Raw genomic sequence first — 23982 nt, 5'->3', positions numbered from 1 at the left:
GAACTGGAAGAACATATATATGCAATTGTACATGCTAGAATACATATTTGCATAATAGTAAAGACCAAATGTACAAGTGGGTGGAATTATCACTCAAGGCAATTTCTTACAGACAACCAAAATATGGAAATACCTTTATTAAAAATATATATTTCCTCATATTATTTTCAAAAATTCTATTATCACTTACATTGCATATTTGTTGAAATGTGTCAAATGTTGCTTCAATGATGTTTGTTAATCAAATATATTCTTAAATAATTTCTAATAGGATATTCATAGAGTGGAATAAATGAAACAAGTCAATGTACACACATTTATTACAGATATGCCATTCTAAACTTTAATGTAACTGATTTGAAATAACGCTTAAAATGTATACACTATACAACTGTATATACTTGTTATCATGCAAGGATTTTTAATAATACCAACATTATTCAAAGGTGACCTCATAAATTGAAAATTCTAGAATAAATCTTCCATTTTTTTAAATAGATCACCTTTTATGTTATGTTGCACTAAAGGGTATGTCTACATTTTGCTTAAGTCAATGTTTTTATTTAGGAATCTTATAACAAACACTATTTATATATTAATATGCAAATAAATAGCTGAATGGACATAATATAAACAATATAATAAAACATTGATTTTCATTTAAAAATTAAAATTTTAGTGCCTGAAAATCGGCCCATATATTCATATCCAATACACAGTTGCCAGATGTAAAAAACTATACAATTATAAATAAATAACGTTGCGACAATTTATTTAAATTCATGTAAATGGTTAATAAAATCATTTAATTCTAGATTTCTTCAAGCACGCGAAAGCATACGCACTAGTCATTCGAACATGTTGCCATTCATAATTATCAACTGTATATGAACTGGCAACATTAACACAAAATAGAGACGATCACAATTAACATTGGCTGTGTGAGCAAGTTAAACTAGAAATAACATTACCTAGGGACTAGGGTCTTTTACACAATAATACTTATACCATCAGGCCATTCTTACAGATTATAAAAATATCCGTTTTTAAAAATTGTAACAGTTATAGTTTTATCTGGATACAATTTTTTTTAGTAACATTTTCAATAACAAAAAAGAAACAATTGTCTAATTCATTTACGCACAATGTTAGTTAATTCATAATCAGAAACCGTATATTCGGGTGTATATTTGCCTATGATATAAGGGTTAGCTTACTAAGGAGAACACTTTTGTATTTATAAATCACGGGATTTTAAAATTGACAAATTTAATGCTTCTATTATAGAATCGAATTTATTAATAATTATTTACGGATTTAGCTTTTATGAAAATATTTCTAGATATATATATCCTGCTAGGCACTGTAAATATAAATATCACCACTAATGTTAAAGATATTTTTATCGAATGTTCTCGAATGCTGTACTGGAGAAGCCTTCTCCATAATTACTTAGCTTATAAATCTAGGCGAATATACTTCCGATTATTCAATATCCGTTCGTAAGCTAAATTAAAAATTAAAAATGCAGAACGATATGATAAGGTTGATATCAATACCCCCTGTACACAATTTAATATTTTAATAATTTTTTTCTACATATACAATCATCTAATTGCAAAAATTTTGAGGTAGCTTTTGTATTTTTCATCAAATTTCCAATATATTTTACATTTCTAACAAAAAATTTTTTTTCAACAAATACACATTTATGGTACAGGGTGTATTTAAAAGAAATTAAATATAGACCCATATTCAGTACAATTTGGAATGCATTATTATCTAACATAACCTAAAATTACATACCAAAGAAACCACTTCAACTGACTTCGATTTTTTTTTCTAAATATTTATTGAAATAACATATTTATACACATTCAATTCAACGTTCCACAAGTAAGTTGATTTTAAATTCTTTAAAACAATATACAATAAAATCATAGACCAATATCACATTACATATATGCAGAAAGCAATTACATTTTACATGGTTTAATATATTGTGTTTGTAAAAGCACTGACGGGTTACTATAGAAAGCACTTGATTTTTACTTCTAGAAAATGATCTTGAGCGCTTGAAGCATTAAAAAAAATTAATTAACCCTTTCCTTGCTGCAGTCTGTTCCACCGAAGTGACGCTACTGAACCGGCGCGCCGCGAATTGTGCACATTGCATGGCGGTAGACTGATATTCGAATTTTCTCATTAGTGTTACACATTTAAAGATTTTACTAGTGTATTAATTAGTATGATAATTCTTAGTAATTCATTTGGCTGTGATAAATCTTAAAACAGAGATCTACACATAAGCCCATATTACATTCTTCACGTTCATATTTAGTTTCCCGTCTTTTGCCATTTGCACTGCAAACAACGCACCTTCTACTTCGATTTATTCCTACTGATTTATAAATTGAAAGTAAATTGTCTTTCGGTCAACCTTAGTAGATTATTATTGCGGTGATACTTTTTTATATTTTTAATTTTAGTTTACAAACATATACTATACTTTCGAAGAATTGTTTTTGAGTAAAGGCGCATTCATTAAGATAATTGTACCCTTAGAGAAATCAATTCAATAACAATGCAATGTAAAAAACGACAAATGGATGCCACCTAAAATGCGGCACTGGTACATACGCGGCGTGTACACTGGATGTCTTCCGACTTCGGCGCTGGTAACGAAAGGGTTAAAATAAATGATCTGATTTTGAGTGACAGATAAGTCGCTCGTCAAAACCAAATGTCAGTTGTGTCACAGATAATAAATTATTTTTGTTTTATAATGGATCTATTGAGTTCTACCCACATATTTGTTAGCGCTCATGATTTATACCGTTATCTGTTCACGACGTATTTATCTAAATTAACTTATAAATATATAGTATACAAGGAAAATAGGGTACTTGAAGAATTTCAAACTCAAATACTAACTATTCTTACATGATTACAACCATAAATAACAAATAGATATGTAATAACGGCAAAACGCATTCCAAATTATATGCTAACGTATATACCAAAAAACATGCCAACAGAGACTTGTGGACACATCATGCAATTTATGACCCTATTGTCAGTGAACCAAGGTCCAATTCGCCCTAAAAGCCTCATCGTTAACATACAAGTTCCTGGTAACGACCTAATTACAATATATACGGACATCTATCATACAAGTTTACCTATATATAATTACTTTATATAATTGCATATAATTCATTTACATTAGAGGGAGAGAAAAAAATATTTTCACTATCTATGAGCAAAATTATGATAGAATTACACTCGCAACACTATGGAGGACAACATTATCAAATAGCAACATTAGTTTAAAAATCAAAATGTTGTTAATTATTTTTTAATTTTTTTGGCGGTAAAATGTATGTTCACACTTCAAAATGACATGTTCCATTTACAAAATAATATTATTTTTCTTTCAAATGTCTGTTACACACATCGGAAGAACTATACATCTGTCAAAACGCGACTGTAGACTTAATTTTAAAAAAAAACCTTGTAGATGTTATTTTTTAAAACGAAGGAGGTTTCATACAAATCTCAAAATGTCATATTTTATATAGGAATAACATTAACGGTTCAATATTTAAAATGGATAATATCGAATGTTTAGGGCGCGTGTCACACAGAAATCGAAACCGTGGCGCAGTGGTCCCGGGTATAAAGTAAAGAGACAATTACGAACATGATCGCCACGGAATAGCTTTCGGTGTGATACGGTGTTTATAAATTATTATTAAATTAGCATTATCTAGTCTACAGTCCATGATTGCGAACATTATAATTACAACATTGTTAAATATTAAGGGATGGAAATAGGGGATGTAGGAGGAAGGGGGGGTAAGTGTTACCGATTGTCGTATGGTCAGTTGTGGAGCGGCAAGCCGGTGAAGGCGACTGGCTGCTCGTTGGCAACGAGGTTGGCACGCGGCGCGGTCGTTGGCTGCCCTAGACCAGCCTCCAGCGTCGCTGCCGATGTCCTCATCTCCTCAGCTGACGCTCTAAATCATCCATATAAATATTTTAACACGAAACACCTCATTAGATATCAAAGGTTACATTGAAATATTTAAATAGTGAACGTAATAACTCATTTATAATCAAACAAATTTAAAGCTCTTACTCCTATTTACAATCACTCTTTATAAAGTGATCACTTTGAAATATGTAACACTAAATGTATCCTAGGCATTGCAACGCAACCAACAAAATTGAATTAATTTTGAGTCATTATATTCAACATAAACTCTTCGAGTAAAAAGACATACAGATAAACATTAATTTATATATATGTATATTAATTTATTTTTGTATCGAAATGTTACAAGTCAATAACTTCTGACAGTACAAAGTCTGATGTTACAAAAATAAATAAAACAAATACAGGTCGGGCAAGCCACCAAGTAAACAGGAGGCAGAATTAGAATTAAACTTTAAGAAAAAAAAACAAATATACGAATGCGGTAATTCTGTGATGGAACGAGGCGATGAATGAACGGAAATTAACATGGAAAAGAATGAAATAAAATTGTAGAACGAAAGAAGAGGAAAGACGTGCAAAAAAATAACTAAAAAAGGATGTGAAAAAAATATTAAGAAGAAATGAAAAGCCTGTTCCAAAACAAGATAGAAGTACCAGAGGTTCCCAATAGCAAGGACCATAAAAATTCTACACGAAAAGTACTACAGTAAACAAAAAATAATTTTATTATGTAGTAGCACGAATTTTGATTTTCATTGCCTCATTGAATAATTTAAAAAAAAAAAAACAATTTTTGTACAAGGTGTTCCATACATTAGTTGAAACCGAACGAACTATACATTCACCCATTTAAATATTTACAACTGTAACAAGACATATAATAATGAATTATTTATCTAGAATTTAATCAATGGTACTTCCCGAATCGGATAAGCTGCACAAAAAAAATGTGAAGTGAATATTGTGTTGTGTAATGTGGTCGAAGCGTGCTTAAAACATCGATATAGCGAAGTATTCTTATTTTGGCATCTTAATATTATGTAATAACATTGTTAAGGCGTAGTTAAAATAGACCCTTTCCACTCCAATGTCGAGTGTCACTCGACACTGATTTTGTTCCACAAGCTCCACTGTCGAGTGATACTCGACATGGTGTAACACTTCTTTTTGCGGAAAATTTTAAAACAGGAAAGATTTTTCTTACTAAAATGTTTGAATCACGAATGAATGAAACATATTCTAGAATCGCAAGATACTATAATTCAATTAAATTTTATCGATGCTACATAACAGCCTTGGAGTGGAAAGGGTTAAGAGACAGTAAACACTGAAATGCAAAACATGAGCAAAAATTCGAAATTCGAACATTAAACGCAATTGTAAAAACAAAAGGCACGGACGCTAATGTCTGTGGAATTTAGATTCGAATTTTAAAAAAAACATACATTCTTCCTTCGCCTTCCATCCTTTGCCGCATTTCACATATTTCTTTTTTTATTATTAATACAGTTAAATGTAATTATTCATGATTTATATCTTAAAATAAATTTATTTGTAGCGTGTAAGGAAGATATAGGATTTAATTGATAAATAAATCCTGTCTATTCCTTACACGAACTAACAATTTTTAGGTTATATTTTCTCTAATGACCATCATAAATTTACTCCTTATTTATATATACACTAATACCTCGCTTTGCGTCGTTTCGTTTTACGTTTTTTCGAAGTTGCGTCGCTGCTTAATTAGTACTAATTTTCACTGTGCGTCGTTACATTTTCGAGGTTGCATTGTTTTGGGTTCGAGTCTTTAATTTCTTTTGGAAATTTTCTTTTTTTCTGAAAGATGGCAACACTTTTGTTTCTAATTGCGCCATGCCATCAAAACTCGGGGATTCCCTATCTTATTAAAAATCAACGCAATTGAAATACAGTATTATTTTTAATTTGTTTTGCTAATTTTAAGAGTTCAGTTTCAATTACGTCGTGTGTTGTGCTTTTTTTTAAAAGAGAATAATAAATTTATATAAATTTTTCTGTTCTGTTTCTGGTCACAAAAAAGGTAAATATTATTCCAATTTATTTATTGGCAGAGTTATATTATTTTTGTAATTTAAATGTACTTTGTTCAATTTTCTTTTTAACGTAGTATTTTCGTAACTCTGGAACCTATCTTCGATCTTTACATGGTTTGCTATAGAAAATCTTAATTCACTTTGCGGCGTTTCAATTTGCGTCGTGTTTTTTTCGAACGTAACCACGACGCAAAGTGAGGTAATTGGTGTAATATAATTTTTGTCTAATCATATTTTATGTACCTATATCTGTATTAACGTAATTTCATTTTACTGGATTTAACAATTTGACATACAAACAAAATGTAGATCGTGCATTCGAAGGATGAATTGAATTGGGCTTGCCTGGGGCGCCAGAGGTACACATATTGACAAGAATAGAATCAGTGCGTTTTATGTTAAAACTTACATTGCTATGTAATATTTAATAAAGTTTATATATTTATATATATACGTATATATATTGCGCCACAAGTCAGAGTCCTCATTGTATATCAAGGTGTTAAGATTTAATTTACGTCCAAGTACACTAGATGGCGTTAGTAGTCGACTGAATGGCCATTATATGTTGTCTTATAACTTATTAAGTGAGGATTTTTCAACGATAATAAACTCTTCGTAAAGCGTCAGCTGGTTTTAATTACATATTCGCATAGATATTCTTATATTTGTCATAACCTTCTTTCGCAAAATGAGGAAATATCTGTCAACTGTATACTTTACCATAATACAATGACTTAAAAAAATATCCTATTATAGTGTAATGCAGGGATGAACAACACGCGGTCCGCTAAAAATATTTATGCGGCGTGCCATGCGGTATTAAAATTAAAATATTTTATCGACTTTCTCCCATCTACATATTGTTATAAAAATATTTATAATGTAACAATTTATATAGACCACATCAATTTCGGCCGATTTTGAAAAGCTTGTATCGAAAAAAAAACCTACCATATTTTTTATTAAAAATTAAAACGAATGAAATTCTGTTTTTTCTTGTTTGGTCTTACTTTTGATCTAAATTTTAAAATGAAATCTTTACTTTTTTAATTACATATTTCTCTTTTATTTTAAAAAGGTTGCACACCCCTGGTGTAAAGGATTAAGTTACAACAGAACTTGGAAATGAATAGCGCTGTTCACTGTATTAAAGATTTTGTTAAATTCAACACAGATAAATGCTCTAAATTTGTCGCGGACTCAACTCAGATGACGCATGGGAACCATTCAAAAGTGGTCACTGCGAATGATCAAAAATGAATTAATGAAACATGAACATTAAAAACGAATAATGAACACGCTAAAAATGAAGATCGATTATTTTAAATAATAAAAATCGATAACATACAAAATGGTCCTGCGTCGATTTCCGCTAGATTTTGAAGACGGTAACTAATTCTTTCTTCTTTAACCTTCAGAACGTTCAACAAACGATAAGAGACGATTAGTTCTACAAATTAAATGACGGCACACAAAAAAAATAAACATAGGGCTGGCCCAAGTAGACTTGTCATTAGAAAAATAGACATTAAAAAAATAAAATCTAATGAAATGTACTAAATATATAAAAAGAGGATAAAGAGATATATACAGTACCCGGCGATAAATATTGAACATTGACCTTTGGAAAGAGACAATCGGCTAATTTAGGCTTAGTAGTGCGTTATCTCTTTCGCACGAAATACAAACAGTCCGGTATCTATTAGGAGCTGTTACAAGTATTTTTATTACAATGTCTCTTTTCAACAATGGCTTTAAAACCTATTTCCTATCACCTGTATAAAGCGATCACTCTAAAATATGTTAATTCAATAATTTCTCGCATTACAAAGATTTCAGGAGATAATAAACTATAGTTAATTTTAAATAATGTGATTCGAATTTCGAACACGCTTCTTCTTACTATAATGATTTTTGTATAAGATCTACTATATACTGACAGCAATTGAGCTGTACATTCAACCCTGTAAAGATACCACCTATTTTTTTATCACTCTTATTACCACAAAAACATAAAAAAACTTTTCGATGTCTTTTAAATATCAATTTGAACTTATATTCATTTCATTTATAGATGTATACATATATATACATTATACAACACAGAATAATGTTATAAATCATATAATGCATATGATAAATCAAAAAAGCTATAAAGGGTTTAAACGAATGATCTAAGAAGAGCCCGCAACAAACACAAACATTTTTTTTCTAAAATCAGTTGTTTCGATAACGTTCAGATTATTTAAAACGCTATCTATGTGAATTGTAAGCTTTAAATTTTGAGCGCCATTTTGTAAATTCATTACAAAATGGCGCCCAAAATTTTTACTCACAATGGCGGACAGATCAAAAATCTGTGAACGAGCCCAAATAAAATTGCTTAATAATAAATATAAAATTTTAATTTCGTGCTATATATATATTTAAAAATGAAGCAAATGTGTGGTAATGTTATTTATAAAGAAATAATAGAAAATAAATGACGTGACAAAAATAAGCAGCATGACCCAGCAGTTTAAAGTGGCAATGGGGCAGACAAAAATGATGTCCTTAAGGTTTTGGAGTGAAGACCACGGACTGGCGTGCGCAGCCAAAGACAACCACAAAGTGGACAGACAACATTCGGTCCTATTGAAAATGTATATTTTTTAAGCCAGAAAAGGCGCTCACTAGCGTCTTCTATAGGCTGCTGTCGAGCCCCCGGTGATTGCTGCCCAAACTCGTCACCTTGGCATTCACCATTTACCATCAATTCGGCACAATGCGTTTTCCGCTTGGAGAGTAAGGAGACTTAAGCGCTCTCCGCGGTTTGTGATGATTATAAACCACGTCTACTAAGGACGATTGCATCATGATGGTGTACGCTGAAGGTTTCGGAGTGAAGACCAAGGACTGGCGAGCGCAGTCAAGGTCAACCACAAAGTGGACAGACAACATTCGGTCCTAGTGAAAATGTATATGGGATAACCATGTCCAACAGTGGGTGTGCTGCTATAGATAAAATGATGAAATAACGTGTACATAGAGTACTGATGGCTTATGTGTATATATAATTGTACAAATAAAGCATGATATATGATGTACGTTGAGAAATTGGCGTAAGCTCTTCTAGCATGCAATAAAAGCGTGGTTAAGGGCGTTTGCCTTTAGTTAGGGCGCCAGACGTCTGGGTCCTCCATGAGGGTGACGTTGTGGTCGCTGGACGCCGCCAGCGGAGCGCCCGGGGGCGTGCCCCCCGCCGCCATCGCCGCCATGTCGTCGCGAGACCCTCTGCCCGTGCACGCACACATAAGCAACCCCCAACTCGTTAGTACACAGCACACTTACAAATATACATATACACTATAGTTAATATTATTATTACATATACACATATAATAATTTTACTTTGACAAGAGATATAAACATATATTACCTGTGCCAGTTGTTTAATGTAATAAATTATCTTTATTAAAAACACCTCTAATCATTTTAAAATCTTCGTTTTTCTTTATAAAGTCAAACGCTTTTAGTAATTGAAATCGGTGGTACCTTTTATTCACATCGTGACGTCATAACATGAATATGCTTTAATATATATATATATATATATATATATATATATATATATATATATATATATATATATATATATATATATATATATAAATTCATGATTTTTTGTAAATTTATAATAGATAAACATAATAAATATATATCCATAATAAAATTAAAACTCCATTAAACATAACCCTAAAACACAAAATGAATTTATCAAAGTAGAATTATAAACAGTTTTATTTACGAATTTGAAAAAAGTTCATTTGTTTTTATTTTTAAACTGGCGATTTTTAAAACAATGTCGTCAACGTATGGACATGTCATGCCGCGGGGATATACAAAGTCAATAAAAAGAAAATAAAACATGTTTACAATTATTTCTTTTCTTTTTATAACTCGTCAATTTTTTTCTTTTAATTTTATTAATATCAATGTTAACGATTGTAATATATGGTATAATAATGGTATTGGCCCTGTCTTTATTTTATGGAACTAGTTCATAAAAGACGTGCTCTTATTTGAATGTACATCGACTTTACAAAAGAGAATTTAAAAGTATAAACGGTTGTAGGCTAAATAAATTCCGGATTGTTAATTCCAGTGAATATTGTCAAATATGCATATCCATGTTATGATTTCACTATGCAAATATTAAATATAGCTCCGCTGTTCCAATTAGCAATATTTACGTATTGATTTTCAAACAGTTATATTGTATAAAGCGTTTCGTTATTACCAACCCGTTAATAGCATTAAGCTGTTAGAATTTATAGCGTGTGCTATTTTTAACACTACCAACATGTAAGAGAAGGACACACCATTACATAACCTATTATAAACACAGTATCTTCTAACTTTACTACGTATTTTGTATTTTTATACCATCACCTGTTTTTAAGTGGTAGAATATATATATAATTATATATAAATTGTGTTATAAAACATGGAGTAGCATACACGGAGTTTTTTTTAATTCTTTTCGGATTTTGATTTAATTTCTCTTAGCTTGGGGTTCTAAACCGCTAAAGGAGCTCCTGAACCTACTCCCGGAAACTTAGCTGAAGAGTAACATCAGGACTATACTAAGGTAGTCACATTTCACGGCGGCATTGCCAACGAAATGGCAATAAATATATTCATAGTGAATTTGTACCTGATGAAGGTAGGAAGCGAAAGATATAAAAGTGATATCTCTCTATAATCTGTTGGATTTAGTTCTGTCAAGAGCGAATATCGCGTCACTTCTGGAATGAACTTTTAAAGCAGCAATTGGTATTTAATTGGAGAGTGGGGCCTGGTTGCTACACTAGATGGTAGACTCTTTAAACCTTCACATACCTGGCCCCCTTCTACTTCACGACAAATAAGCACCAGCACGGAAACCTATGGAAAGCCATGTTACTCTTTCACCAGATTAAAAGACCCATTTCTCAGTGTAACTAACCCAATGTGCCAGGAGTTAAATTTTATTAACAGCGTAAAAATATTTAATTCAAATTTTAATAAATTTTCGAAATTATTACGTAATCAAACTGTGCAAATCAAACATAGTAATATAATGTTCCAAGGCCTCAAAAATTTTTGAAACGATATTTATAAAAAGATTTTACGCGTGGTATTTTTTATATCAAACATATGTGTGAATCTATTGTTTAAACATCATCCTGTATAACCAATTCCTGATTTTTGAATCATACTCTCCGCAAAGTTCCCAGCCGTTAGGTTGGTAACAATGGGGATAGTACGCCCGAAGACCTTTTTACGGTTGGTCTGGTCTCCACCGTCTCCGGCAGCAGTACTCTTTAAGGGTGACTGCCCCGTGCGCGTACGTACTACCTGATTCTTCAAGGAAGTGATGGAGTCGAAAGGTTCATCCTTACTCTTACCTACATCACCAAGAACGCATTAACGATTCAATCCTCGCTCGAGGCGCCAGGTAAGCTGGCTCCCATATTACCCTGATATGTTACCAGAGTTGTTGGCACACTCACTTCTCGACTCCCATCACGGGATCTAGCCTAAACTACACCCGGCGGTGGTGGGATTTTTTATCTATCATATATTTCAGTCAGCAAGCTACCGCTGTCTCTCCTAACCGCGCAATCACCCACCATGCGACCTGTTCTCAAGACCGTTAACATGACACCTGGCCAGGTCCACGAAAATGTACGATCATATAGCCACTACGAATCTGACACCAACTACCAGTACCGCTTATGCAGTAGACTGACTGGTTCAGTAGTAATCTAGACCAGTGATTCCCAAAGTGGTCTATATCGACCCCCAGGGGTCTATGACAACCTGCAAGGGGTCTACGTCAGCGAAAAAAAATTTGGGGGTCCATGAAATGAAAATGGGGGTCCAAGATAGTGGAACACATACACTGATAGTACCTATTTACTTACATCATACTATCTCATAATATCAAAACATTTACATTATTTATAAAAGTACCTATGAAGTGAAAAAAATATTAATATGTTATGTATATTTTACATAACAGATATAGAATTTTATTTTGAATAGTTTTAATTTAAAATCAATTAATAAATGTATAAATTAACATGTGATTTTACTTTAAGTTTTTAACACTAAACTTCACTACAGTTAGAAATTTACAGGAAATCAATATCAGGTAAGTAGGGGTCTACCCAACACGGAAAAACATGGCAAGGGGTCTACGACACAAAAAAGTTTGGGGAACTCTGCTCTAGACCTAACAACTGGGTCCGTAGTTCCGGCTGCAAGGAGACTGAAGCAGAATGTCTCAGCCAGGAAGGACAGATGTTGATATCGAGGGCGTTATGAAAGGCAATCCAATTCCAGTCTGACTCCGAGTCAACTGCGTCACAGTTATGTGTATATCAAGCAGGGGTAAGCAACACGCGGTCCATTAAACATGGTTACGCAATCCATCTAGCTTTTCAAAAATTGTTTTTTTTTTTTACATAGTATCTCTCATATATATTGTTATAATTACAACAAAATGGCAGCACTTGCTAAACCGAAATAATTAATCAATAATAACCATCAATTGAAATTAATGCACGGTAAGAAACCTGCGTACGTATTATATATCACTTATCGAAAAAACGGATCTAAATTTTTCGCTAAAAACTGTATGTTTTTTTATTGTCTCATACATATTGCTATAAAATAATTACAATAAAGTGGCAGTACTTGCTAAACCGAAACAATTAATCAATAATAATTATCAATTGAAACTTGGTTAGACAGCTGCGTACGTATTATATATACACTTATCGAAAAAACGGATCCAAATTTCTCATTAAAAATTGTATATATTTTTTCAATGTTAGTTCATTAAAATAAATTTCTCGGCCTCGCCAAAAAACGGTTAAAAATTAAATTGACCCATTGATCAAAAATGTTGCTCACCCCTGTTCTTAAGTACATATACACGTGATTCCGTGAACACATATAAAAGTTTAATTCGCAAATCAAACGCGGGGACATTACAGTTATTATTATACATTACAATGCATCGATATTAGGGTACAGTAAAATGATTTAGAAGTCTAAACCTTTTCGTTCCATGGACGCCCACTGGAAGACATAGACTTCCTCTGAAGATATCAACAGGGAGATATACCATTATCGCTACACATGGCAAGTGTTTCATGATCGCACTGGAAATCCTATATAATTAATACACAGAATTTGTATTATATAAGATTGCATCCCGGGAGTCGAATCCGTGACCTATGTTCGCAAATCTATAATATATATAGGCTACCAATATGCTAAACCTTTTTAATCTAACTTAGATATATTTTGCTTCAATCACCAGGTAATGTGAAGCATAGACCTCCATGAACCATATGTCACCACTTTTGAATAATGTTAACCTACAAGTGTAAATATCAAATTATTTGAAAAACTGACTTCCTTCCGAGCGCCATCATGCCGTAGATGATCCCGGTGCCGAAGATCATGCCGCTGCCGAACCACGTGCTCAGGCTCAGGAAGCACAGGAAGAAGGGTGGCAGCGCCAAACTGCAAAAGAATCAACCTTATTTACCCACGCAATAAATGAGGGTAGATTAACTTTTTCTTTTCGAGGGTAGATTGATTTGTAATATGAAGCGATAAAGTCAGCACGACGTATCGATCTACCCACGACAGTAATGTTCTTAGGATGTTAAATCGTTGTTAGTAAAATGCGTGATATCTAATAGAGGCGTTACCTTCCGAAAGTCCATCTTAACTATGAAAGGAACTAATATATAGCTACTTCCGCTATGCAGCAGTAGTCGTTCAATCAAATGCACCGCCCGCCAGCCCGCTGATAAATGAGCGCATTGTTTGCGAAACACAACTACCGCCGTTAATTCACTCAACACGTGTTTCACACCTCCACGGGGCATCCTCAGTTGTTACACCGACCAGTGCCAAACATCGAGTCTACTTCACACTTCTATTTTATTTATTTATTTAATATTCTTTATTGTACACGATAAGATACATTTAATAAGTTTTACAATAATATGCAGAAAAGTACAATGGGCGGTCTTATCACACAAGGCAATCTCATACAGACAACCATAGTAAGGAAAAGATAATAGTACTTATAAAGGGTAGTTCACGTGTAAATAAAAAACATATTCACAAACAAATGTACATAAATATACACAAACATACATACATACTTAAACATAAACATAAACTCGCACTTCATTGCACGACTACAGCTGCATAGCAGAAATGCGTGATGTCTAAAGTGGAAATAGACGGGGCATATCTCCTGCAATCGTTGACTGTTGAGGCCGGGAGGTTATTGAGTCACGACCACTAGTCGTGAAGCCACCTATTAGTTCGACTAATGACATAGGATAGTCGCTGGAAGTGGAGAGCAAGAACAAGCGCAAGACCGGTTGTGGTGGCGACGTTTCGGCTTAGCTTGCTAGCGATGTGATTAAATCTAACTCAAGTTTTGGATTATGGCAGTTTGGAGTTATAACCTGAGGACTAGTTCGGTTGGTTCAGCTTGAAAGCGACGAAAGTTGTGAGAAAAGGACCAATATTTAGCCACAGAGACTGTCTTTGGCACTAATCAGTGTAACATAACTCTTGAAGATGCCCCGTGAAGGGGTGAAACACGTGTTGAGTGATTTGACGGTGGCAGTTGTGTAGTTCGCATAGTTTGCCGCATGCACATTTGTCAGCAGGCTGGCGGGCGGTGCACTTTGTTGCACGACTACCACTGCACTTGCGGAAGTGGCTAAATATTGGTACTTTTCTTACTCAGGGTGGACTTCCGCAAGGTAACGCCTGATTCCATTAAATATGAAAGTTGTGCTCACCCTACGTAGAAGGCTGCCTTGTTCCAGTACGGTCGGGACTCCATCTTGTCGGACAATGTCTGCACGTAGTCTATGAAGAAACAGCAGCACGGCGCTTCACAGACAATCACTATGAAGCCAGCCAGCATCTGCCATATTCCCGCAATCAGGCATGGCACGTTCAGGCTCAACAGGCTCAGGCAATTGAAGACACCGAGCAGGATTGCGACTGGAAAACGAATTTAGACAATCATCCCAGTGTTGGGCAGAGTATCTGCTGGATATGCCGACCGATAAATCGGGTAGACGATACATTTTTAATATAGTATCTCTTTGTTCGCGGGGTATATGTTTCATAAATATAAACCGCAAATACGGGATCGTAATATATACAGAATTATAGAGCGATACGTTCCTACGTGAGATAATAAAACATATATATAAAAAGATATTTAATTAAGTTTATGAACATTTTAATTAATTATCTTAAGGCATAATAAACAATGTTTTGAAGAATTTTGTAATTTTCTCTTGATTGGCTGTTTTAAAAGTTCCTTAAATCAAAACATAAGCAGCTGTCGCGTTAGCAGTTTGCCTCTTAAAAATAAGACTTCGTTCCATAGACGATCAATGTTCATACAGATATCGCACATTTGCCATTTTCTCATCGTCCGATACGTAAACGGCGTCGGCCTTCCGGCGCCGCCGCCGCGAACAGCGTGGGCGATCCGAGGTAGGATCAGTATCCTTCCTTAGATTGCCGAGTGGTCCACGCTGCCGTCAACACTTAACTCCTCACTCAGTACGCAACACTGACCAGACATGCGCGCTAGTCGTAAGTTCCGCCGGCCAGCTGGGTCGCGCTGGGTTTGTGTCCTCGAGAGTTGGCTGGGTTAACTCCGCTGCCTCTATCTCGCGGCCACTACCTTTGTGACTACCTCGTCTCCCCGCCGAGTACTGATACGAGTTCGGAATCATGAATCTTGTAAATTTATATAGTTCACGGACCCCTCCGTTCCGTGAACCCATTATCGATGAAGCTGTAAAAGCCGCAAGGCTAACAGCACTAACTTCATACGAAACAATGGACAATCGACATTTGCCATTATTAAACCTTCACAAAGATTTTTCAAATTAAATCTCACGTTTCCGGTTCTCGTTGAAGCCTTTTCAATGGTCTGTGACATTTTAACATAACTTTTTTATTAGCACATTTGATTAGAAAGGATATTGGATACCCTAATCCTTTTATTATTATGTATGTACTTAAGATCCGCGATTAAAAACATTTTTGGCCTCGAATATAGGAATTACGTCACAATTTTTTGAGCCTTATTTTGAGGCACGTAAGTGGCCATGTTTCGGATCCGCATATCGTTATTAATAAGGCCATAAGACCTCTATCCAATGCCGCAGCATCCTAAATAAAGACTGCATGTCATCAATCTTGACAAAGTGGAACGCTGACAACATAATGCCTGTAACGAAATTAGTCATGAGAGTTCAACTGAGCTATGAACACCGGATGATATCAAATGTTTTATAATTGGCCACCCCGTCGTGTTTATTAACGGAACGCGTGGCCAATTACCTCCCTCTGTGTAACGCAGTAAAATATCATACTATTGTTTTTTTATCCTTTCTATAATCCAGAGAAATTAGCTTCCGTTGCCTATTAAACGGTTTTATTTAGTTCGACCTGTACTAAATTTGTTTATTTATGTGGGTCATAATTAGAAATTGAAATTTAAGCACCTACCCGTTGTCAGATTGATCTGAAATTTGGTACACACATTTAATTTAGATGACAATACAATATAATAAAATCAATAACATTATAAATCTAAGATGGCCGCCGATACAAAATGGCGGATTACATATTTTTCCTTAACCCCCTCAATATGGGTATCAAATGAGAGGGCTACACTAGTAAAACACGATGATTATGTCAAAATTTAAAATTCAAGATGGACGCCATTCCAATATGGCGGACTTGGTACATATTTTCCACATCCACCACAATATGGGTATCAAAAAACCGTTTAATTTAAAAGTTTTTTAAATGTGTGTTTTATAGTATTTTTTAAAATCAAATTTTAGTTTGTTTTTCACGACGCCCTAACAATGTCCATTTTTAAACATTTAGGTCTTTGCGACCACTTCATTCTTATTCCACATTGCCATCCTCAGGTTGGGCGCCAGTATCTGTGCGGCGGTTGCCGTATTCACCACATCGATGAATCTTGCGATCGCATCTCGAGTCTCGTCCGTGCAATACACGCACGTGTGTGACGTGATATCGCTACCACCGCATGATGGACACTAATAATGGGTAAATACAGCTAAATTTTATACATATTAACAATACAATTTGGAATACACAATTATATATTAGTTGCTACATTATTTTATTTAAGTCGCTGCCCAAGCGCTACAGACCGTTAAATGCCTTGAGATTTAGGACAATGTGCCGGGCCAACTCATCAAAAGATTCTGCTGTAGATTTTTTCTTGAGAAGGTTCGGTAGGCTGAACGGAGATATATTAAGGTTTTCACATAAGGTCACGTGGTTATGTCTTTTGGATGCGAATCGGGAGCAGTGTCTGAGTAAGAACATTGCGTAGTTAGTTTGTATTAATCAGTTTTAGTTTGCGTTTGAACCAGTTTTATTGGTTACTTGTTATATAAATTAGTTGCAGTATGTATTTCAAGTATTTAAACATGTTCCTTCACTATAAGTGGTACCGGAAAGTAATGTCGCTTTCTCAAGTTAAACTCACACGACTACATTTTTATCAAGTTATTTCTAATCAACAATATCTTCACCTTCGTTATCAACAACCTTTTGCCATCTAGTATACAAAATTAATGCCGGAGCGGTAAAAATCATTCGGTTTTTCTGTGAAATATGTCAATATAAACGACATTACTTTCCGATCCCCTTAATATTTACAGTTAAATGTCTTGATTTATTTACTAATCTTATTTCTGTTCAACATTTACTATACTACATTTTATATACTAACACACATATATTAACGCATTACTATTATTTGCGTATGTGTTAATTCAGTTTTAACTGAATTTTGGGGAAATTGCGTCGGAATTACACCAAATATTTCTTCTTCAATCGGAGAAAAAGACGCACGGATTCACGACATCCGTACAGCGAAAGTCCAAACATAGCCTTTTCCATTGTTCTCCGGGTGACCTTAAGACCAAGTCTCAAATCTTTTCGTTTTCAGACTTTGTGGTATTCTAGACTAGTTCTAGACTAGTTTCGAAGATGATTTTCTATGCCGAAGTGGTAAAAATCAATCGATATCTCTGTAAAATATTTCGACGGAAACGATATTACTTTCCGGTCCATCTAATATATCGTCTTGTTTCTTTTGAGAGCTAACCCCACGTGACACTCTATGCTAAACATCAAAGTGAAAAGCGACTCTATTATACGGCTATCTCACGGGACAGCGTCCAAGAGATCTCTTGCCTTCTACTTTGCCTTGCACCACCTCAAGTTCCATCGAGTCCTCATCACGCTTGACATGTCCAAACAACTCCAGATTTCGTATTTTCACAGTCGTCAATAATAAAGAACACATCTTGGTTATATTAAATGGAATCAGGTGTTATCTTACGGAAGTCCATCCTAAGTAAAAAAGGACCAATATTTAGCCACTTCCGCACATGCAGTGGTAGTCGTGCAACAAAGTGCACCGCCCGCCAGTCTGCTGACAACTGCCACCGTCAAATCACTCATCACGTGTTTCACCCCTCCACGGGGCATCTTCAAGAGTAATGTTACACCGATTAGTGCCAAGAGTCAACCCGAGACTTTGTTTGCTACATCTTGGTTATATAATGGTCTTAAATAAAATAAAAATCTATGCACTTTTATTCACTTGTACTCGGGTCCGTATTAAACACTCGCACTTATTATTGAAAGATGTCATTATATAGCAGATCGATTCACCGTGTTCGATCGTGTGTTCGGTGGCAGAGTTCGAAATTTAAATTTAAAATAAAAACTAATAATTGTTCGGATATTTCTTCTAAATTATGTCGTCTAAATACTGGACATCACGTCGGATACATTTGAAATCTGACCTCGGGGAAACCAGTGGGAACTGAAAGTAATGTCGTCGCTATCGACATATTTTTGATAGAAAAACCGTTTAATTTTTACCGCTCCTGTATTGATTTTGTATACTAGTTTACAAAAGGCTGTCGATAACAAAGGTGAACATATTGTTGATTATAAATAAAAACTTGTTAAAAATGTTGTAGTGTGAATTCATCTTAAGAAAGCGACATTACATTCTGGTCATTTTAATAGAAAATGAAAAATGTTCGTAAAGCCTGTAAATGACTGTCCCTCCCAAAATAAAGGTGAACCAAAGGACCCCTAAAATCAGGAACTCTTATCTTTAAGCGCTGCCATAGCTCACTGCTTCCTATATTTATTTCTGACATTCCCTTAACTTACTAAATAACGACGCATTTTAAATATAAAATGCTATTCACGACTTCGAAGTCAATTTAATATTTTTCGACGTCTATATCAAGACCGCACACCTACATCTGGTAAATAATATATAAGAAATATAAAACCGTTATTGCATTTACGCATTGACCTTGAACGAATTAAAAGTAAAATTTTAACGTTATCTGTACCACAGATACATATAAATGTAAAATATATGTACTCTTTATCGCTACGTATCTATGAAGGCGACGTTTTAACGGAGAATTTATTTTTAACTAACTATACAGTAATACCCCGCTTTACGCGACCCCGTTATACGCGGTTTCACTATAACGCGAATTGCAAATTTCGCGCTCAAATGAATTACGCGAAAGAGTGCGTATAAATATAATGTAGTCATCAACTTCTCTATGGTGTCTTGACCATCTGTCAAACAATTAAAAACAGTGTTGGGTGTTATGAACGTATTTTACAAGAACGTAAACAAAACGTTACCCAAAAGACAATAGATGTATTTTTCCGTAAAAAATAAGAGTATGTGTTGCATAAAGTGTTCCTAGAATTAAAGTGATCGATTAAAATGCTTTGTATTTTTTTGTAATAATTTTTGACTATGTTTAATCATAAACCTCGTTATACGCGAATTTCAGTTAACGCGATTTATTTTGGAACGTATCCCTCGCGTAAAGCGGGGTATTACTGTACTTTGTTTTAAGCTAGATATTAATAGAGGAAATAGATTTGGAAGAAATATCGACCAACCTTTGTCTTCTATTATATGGTCAAATTATTAAATAAAAAGTAGTGGTAGCCTCATATAATTCACATTTATTGTATTAATTATATAGGATTGCCACACACTCACAAACAAGTTACCAGAGGATGGGCAGCAGCGTCCTCTGCTTGCCACAATACCACACTGTGATCACCAATCACGGCATTTATGGTATATCCCCCCCAAAGATATGTTTGCAGGAAACCTACACCTTGCAGTACGTCTATGAGCTCAAAGGACGACTACAAAAGTACTATATCAAATATAAATAAGGTTTTTTTATCGATAAATAAATTGTAAATTTTAGATACATATAGACAGAACAAAAAATATAATTTAACACGTTGAACGCCAGACTAAAACCATGTTTAGTTCAATGGGCCGCGACGGATACCATGTGACTGTCATCATGCTGGGTCCAAGAGGCCGCGTCGGACACCATGTGTCCGCATGCCCGCGATCACGACAGAAGCCTCTAGGGAGCCAACGGACAGTGTTTCGACTGTTTACCAAGGCATGTGACCCGCGCGGCCCCGCAGAAAAATAATGGGTAAATCGTTGTTTCCGTAAGTCGCTCATTATTTTTAAGGGTTTTACTGACAATATTTGGAAAAAGAACACCTTGGCGATTTTTTGACGATTTTCGATTTAATGGTGTGGCCCCAGGGGACAGTATGCTGTCGGACACATGGTGTCCGCCATGGCGTTCAACGTGTTAAAAATAAACTGTAATTACTTTTTATGCGTTCGAATTTTAATTTTTTTTTTACATCTCTTTTCTCTTCAGCCAGTAGACACCTCAAAGATATCTATAGATAGATCTATCGTAATCACCACGCTTGGCAGGCGAGTTGGCGATCGCAGTGTGGTATTATGGTACGCAGGGAAAGCTGCTGCCCATCCTCTGGAAATTTATTTGAAGATCGAAAAATAATAAATATGAAAATTTTATTTACCCGAATTTCAAACAAGAGTTCACCAAAAAGGCGAGGGGGGTGACATGGAAAAAGGAATCCTTGACAAAAAGCAGTAATCTAAACAAATATAAATATATGGCGTGAAATGAATAAAAATCAGCACAGATAAAAATTTTGGTTCAAATTTATCTTACATTGACCTATTCTATTAAAAAAAAATAAAGTTAATATTATCTGTAGTCACACTTATATCGGTATTTAAGGATATACTATATACATATGGATGCTATGATTACATTTTGATTATGTACTGTTTTAACAAAACCAAAATTCTTATCGAGCTATTAAAACAAATCAGTTTAGTCTATTGTTTGCACATTACACATATATGGTAAACACTGGCATATTTTTATCTGTACCATGTGTAATAGTCAAAGGCTTTATTAAATGAAGCCATTACAATCATTCACAATCGTTAATTTAAAACAAACTAAGTTGTACAGATCGTAATTTTTTAATAATTAAAGGTTAAGATAAATCTTGTTTATTCAACATTGAAACTTTTAACAGAACTCTTATTGATCATTAACTTATATCTGTTTATTTTTTAATCTATTTTATTTATGACTTTACTTTGCAAGGTTTTATAGTTGTGGAGAAGAAGTAGAAAGATACTAGTTATAACATAGCAGATGACTTATTGCAAATTAATGCGTAAGATAAGTGATAATATCTATTTCCTAGACTTTTCTTTGACGAGTAAGCTATCTGCAAGAACTGAATATCATGAGGGACATCAGATGGTGACAAAGGCAGTTTCAAGTTAGGCTCAGGAGGAATTGCTGCTTACCAGAGTACTAGCTTAGTCTACAAGCATATTACTCAATAAAGGAATGTTCAATCCATAAGAATCCTTTACCGTTATGTCGCCTGATTATTTCATTTCATTTAGGCTGTCTGATAAAATTTCTGCTGCTGCATGGCATATGCCTCCCTGAAAGATCACTACTCTGACATGTCTAGTGATGCCTGCATCTATTGAATTACCATGACTTTAACTTTATCATGGGTCCAACCAGTGAGTTGCGTTGCCCACACCTCGTCAACAGGCTTGTGGTCTCCATTAGAGAACCTTTTCACCTCAATGAACATTAGTTGCATGAGCAATATGCCTTGCCCGTTGCCACTATAAGAGCAATTCTTCGAGCTACATTATCGACTTTGGTTCTTCTGCATACCTCCTCATTTATGCTATGGAGCTTTCTATTAAGACTCACCAATTTAAACTTGTTGGACATTAATGCTTCAGCATATTAACCACAAAGGTTAATGTGTTAGAAAAATGTAAATTCTTTATTTATTCTTCAAATATTATATTGTCCCCTTCTAAGCAATCTGCATCCAATAAAAAGCACTTTTGCCAACACTTTTTCCAGTCCTAGAAACAGTTGGAAAAGTATTTTTCCTGTACTGCCTTCAAGACCTTCTTCGATTTGGTTTGTCTTTGTCTCCTTTGTCTCCTTAATTATATCAAAATGGCATCCCTGCAATAGCTTTTTGAGTTTGCTGAATAGCCAGAAGTTGCACTGAATGAATATGGTAGTTATAGAATAATACATGACAAGTTTTTGATGTTTTTTTTTCTAAAGAATTGAGCTATTTTGGCACCAATCAAGATGACACATTCAAAAAATTGAAACATTCAACAAAAACACATAGAACTGGCAAAAAGTACACAACATTTTCCAAACAAAATTTTTGAGTTTGTGTGTATAAAAGTATATAAATCTAAGTTCACACTCACACTCTTAATAGTATCTATGAAAAAATAATATTTATTTGATGGTTTAATGACAAGCAATGTTTCTGAAGATAATAATGGGGCTGTGCATTTTAGATTATGCAATATATATAAATAATTTTATTAATAGGCTTAAATTAAAATGTACTTTTTTCCACTAAACCATTAGATTTTGGTTAATTAGGCGAATTAGATTAATATTAAAAATTATGTATATATTAAATAATCCATTATCTATTTTTTAAATGACAATAATATTTTTACCTCTTTATCCTCATTTTAATGTAGGATCTCCATTTCTTTACTTATTTATCAATATAGTTTCATTGAAAAGTTTATATAACTACATCTTAAAATCAGAGGCAAAATAATCTTTAGGAAATGTAGATAACTTTGTAGACATAGCTTAATGGAGTTGATAAGCAAATGAATAATTCACACATTTTTAAAAAATAATGTAATTGAAAAGTATAATTTTCTAAAATAAAAAGTTATGAAGTAGATATGTAGAAGTAGTATGTAAGTATGCATAAAAAGAAACAAAATTCCTTTATTGTGATATGTGACTGTTAATACTACCATAAATAAAATAATTACAAGGCATAAAAATTACATAATTTTTAGCACGATTTAAATATATGCCAATCGTCCTTTCATTAAACATATTGTTGATATTAATGTTCGAATACCACCCACTTTGATAAGATAAACCAACAATAATAATTTCAGTCGTGTACATCAAATAATATCGTCAGAATTGAAATAACAACATTTGATTAAAAGGAACAATAAAAAAATACATACTTAAACTGCCAACGGTGCCCAGACCTCTTCCAGCGTAACGCATCCACCAAGGGACATCGTCTTTTTGGGCATTTTCGCCGCCCGGGCGCGCCATCAGCATCGTGATCTTGTCCGCAAACGACTATAATTTTAACGCACATTATTACTAACATTAAATATAAAGTAAACATTAATTTCTTAAATAATTACAAAAAGATCTTACCATTTTCGGAAAAATCAATTCACTGCTTTGCACTGTCACCTGTCAGACGAGACAAGTTATTTTCACAGTGTAT

At 34.1% G+C, this 23982-nt stretch overlaps 1 protein-coding gene across 1 annotated transcript; it reads right to left on the bottom strand.

Annotated features, from left to right (window-relative positions):
* Positions 1-615: 615 nt before the first annotated feature.
* Positions 616-23979, bottom strand: fwe (Calcium channel fwe). Its single transcript, XM_068764857.1, has 5 exons — positions 23910-23979; positions 23708-23828; positions 14943-15150; positions 13525-13635; positions 616-4019 (listed from the first exon to the last, which is right to left on the bottom strand). The coding sequence occupies exons 1-5, from the start codon at positions 23910-23912 to the stop codon at positions 3884-3886; spliced, it is 579 nt and encodes a 192-aa protein (XP_068620958.1). The 5' UTR covers positions 23913-23979; the 3' UTR covers positions 616-3883.
* Positions 23980-23982: the final 3 nt, after the last annotated feature.

This window comes from Battus philenor, unplaced genomic scaffold, assembly GCF_028537555.1.
Source record: "Battus philenor isolate CCGP_79_NKW_IND1 unplaced genomic scaffold, ilBatPhil1.0.hap1 SCAF_2, whole genome shotgun sequence".
Classification (NCBI taxonomy): Eukaryota; Metazoa; Arthropoda; class Insecta; order Lepidoptera; family Papilionidae; genus Battus; species Battus philenor.
The sequence above is the reverse complement of the archived record's forward strand: the minus strand, read 5'-3'. Positions and strand labels throughout refer to the sequence as shown.

What these genes read in the sequence shown, in the direction of transcription:
- fwe (XM_068764857.1), bottom strand. An exon ending in GGGCACCGTTGGCAGTTTAA is followed by an intron (nt 15,151 to 23,707) that starts GTATGTATTTTT and finishes TTCGTTTTCCAG; the next exon opens with TCGCAATCCTGCTCGGTGTC. An exon ending in AAGGCAGCCTTCTACGTAGG is followed by an intron (nt 13,636 to 14,942) that starts GTGAGCACAACT and finishes ATTCTTTTGCAG; the next exon opens with TTTGGCGCTGCCACCCTTCT.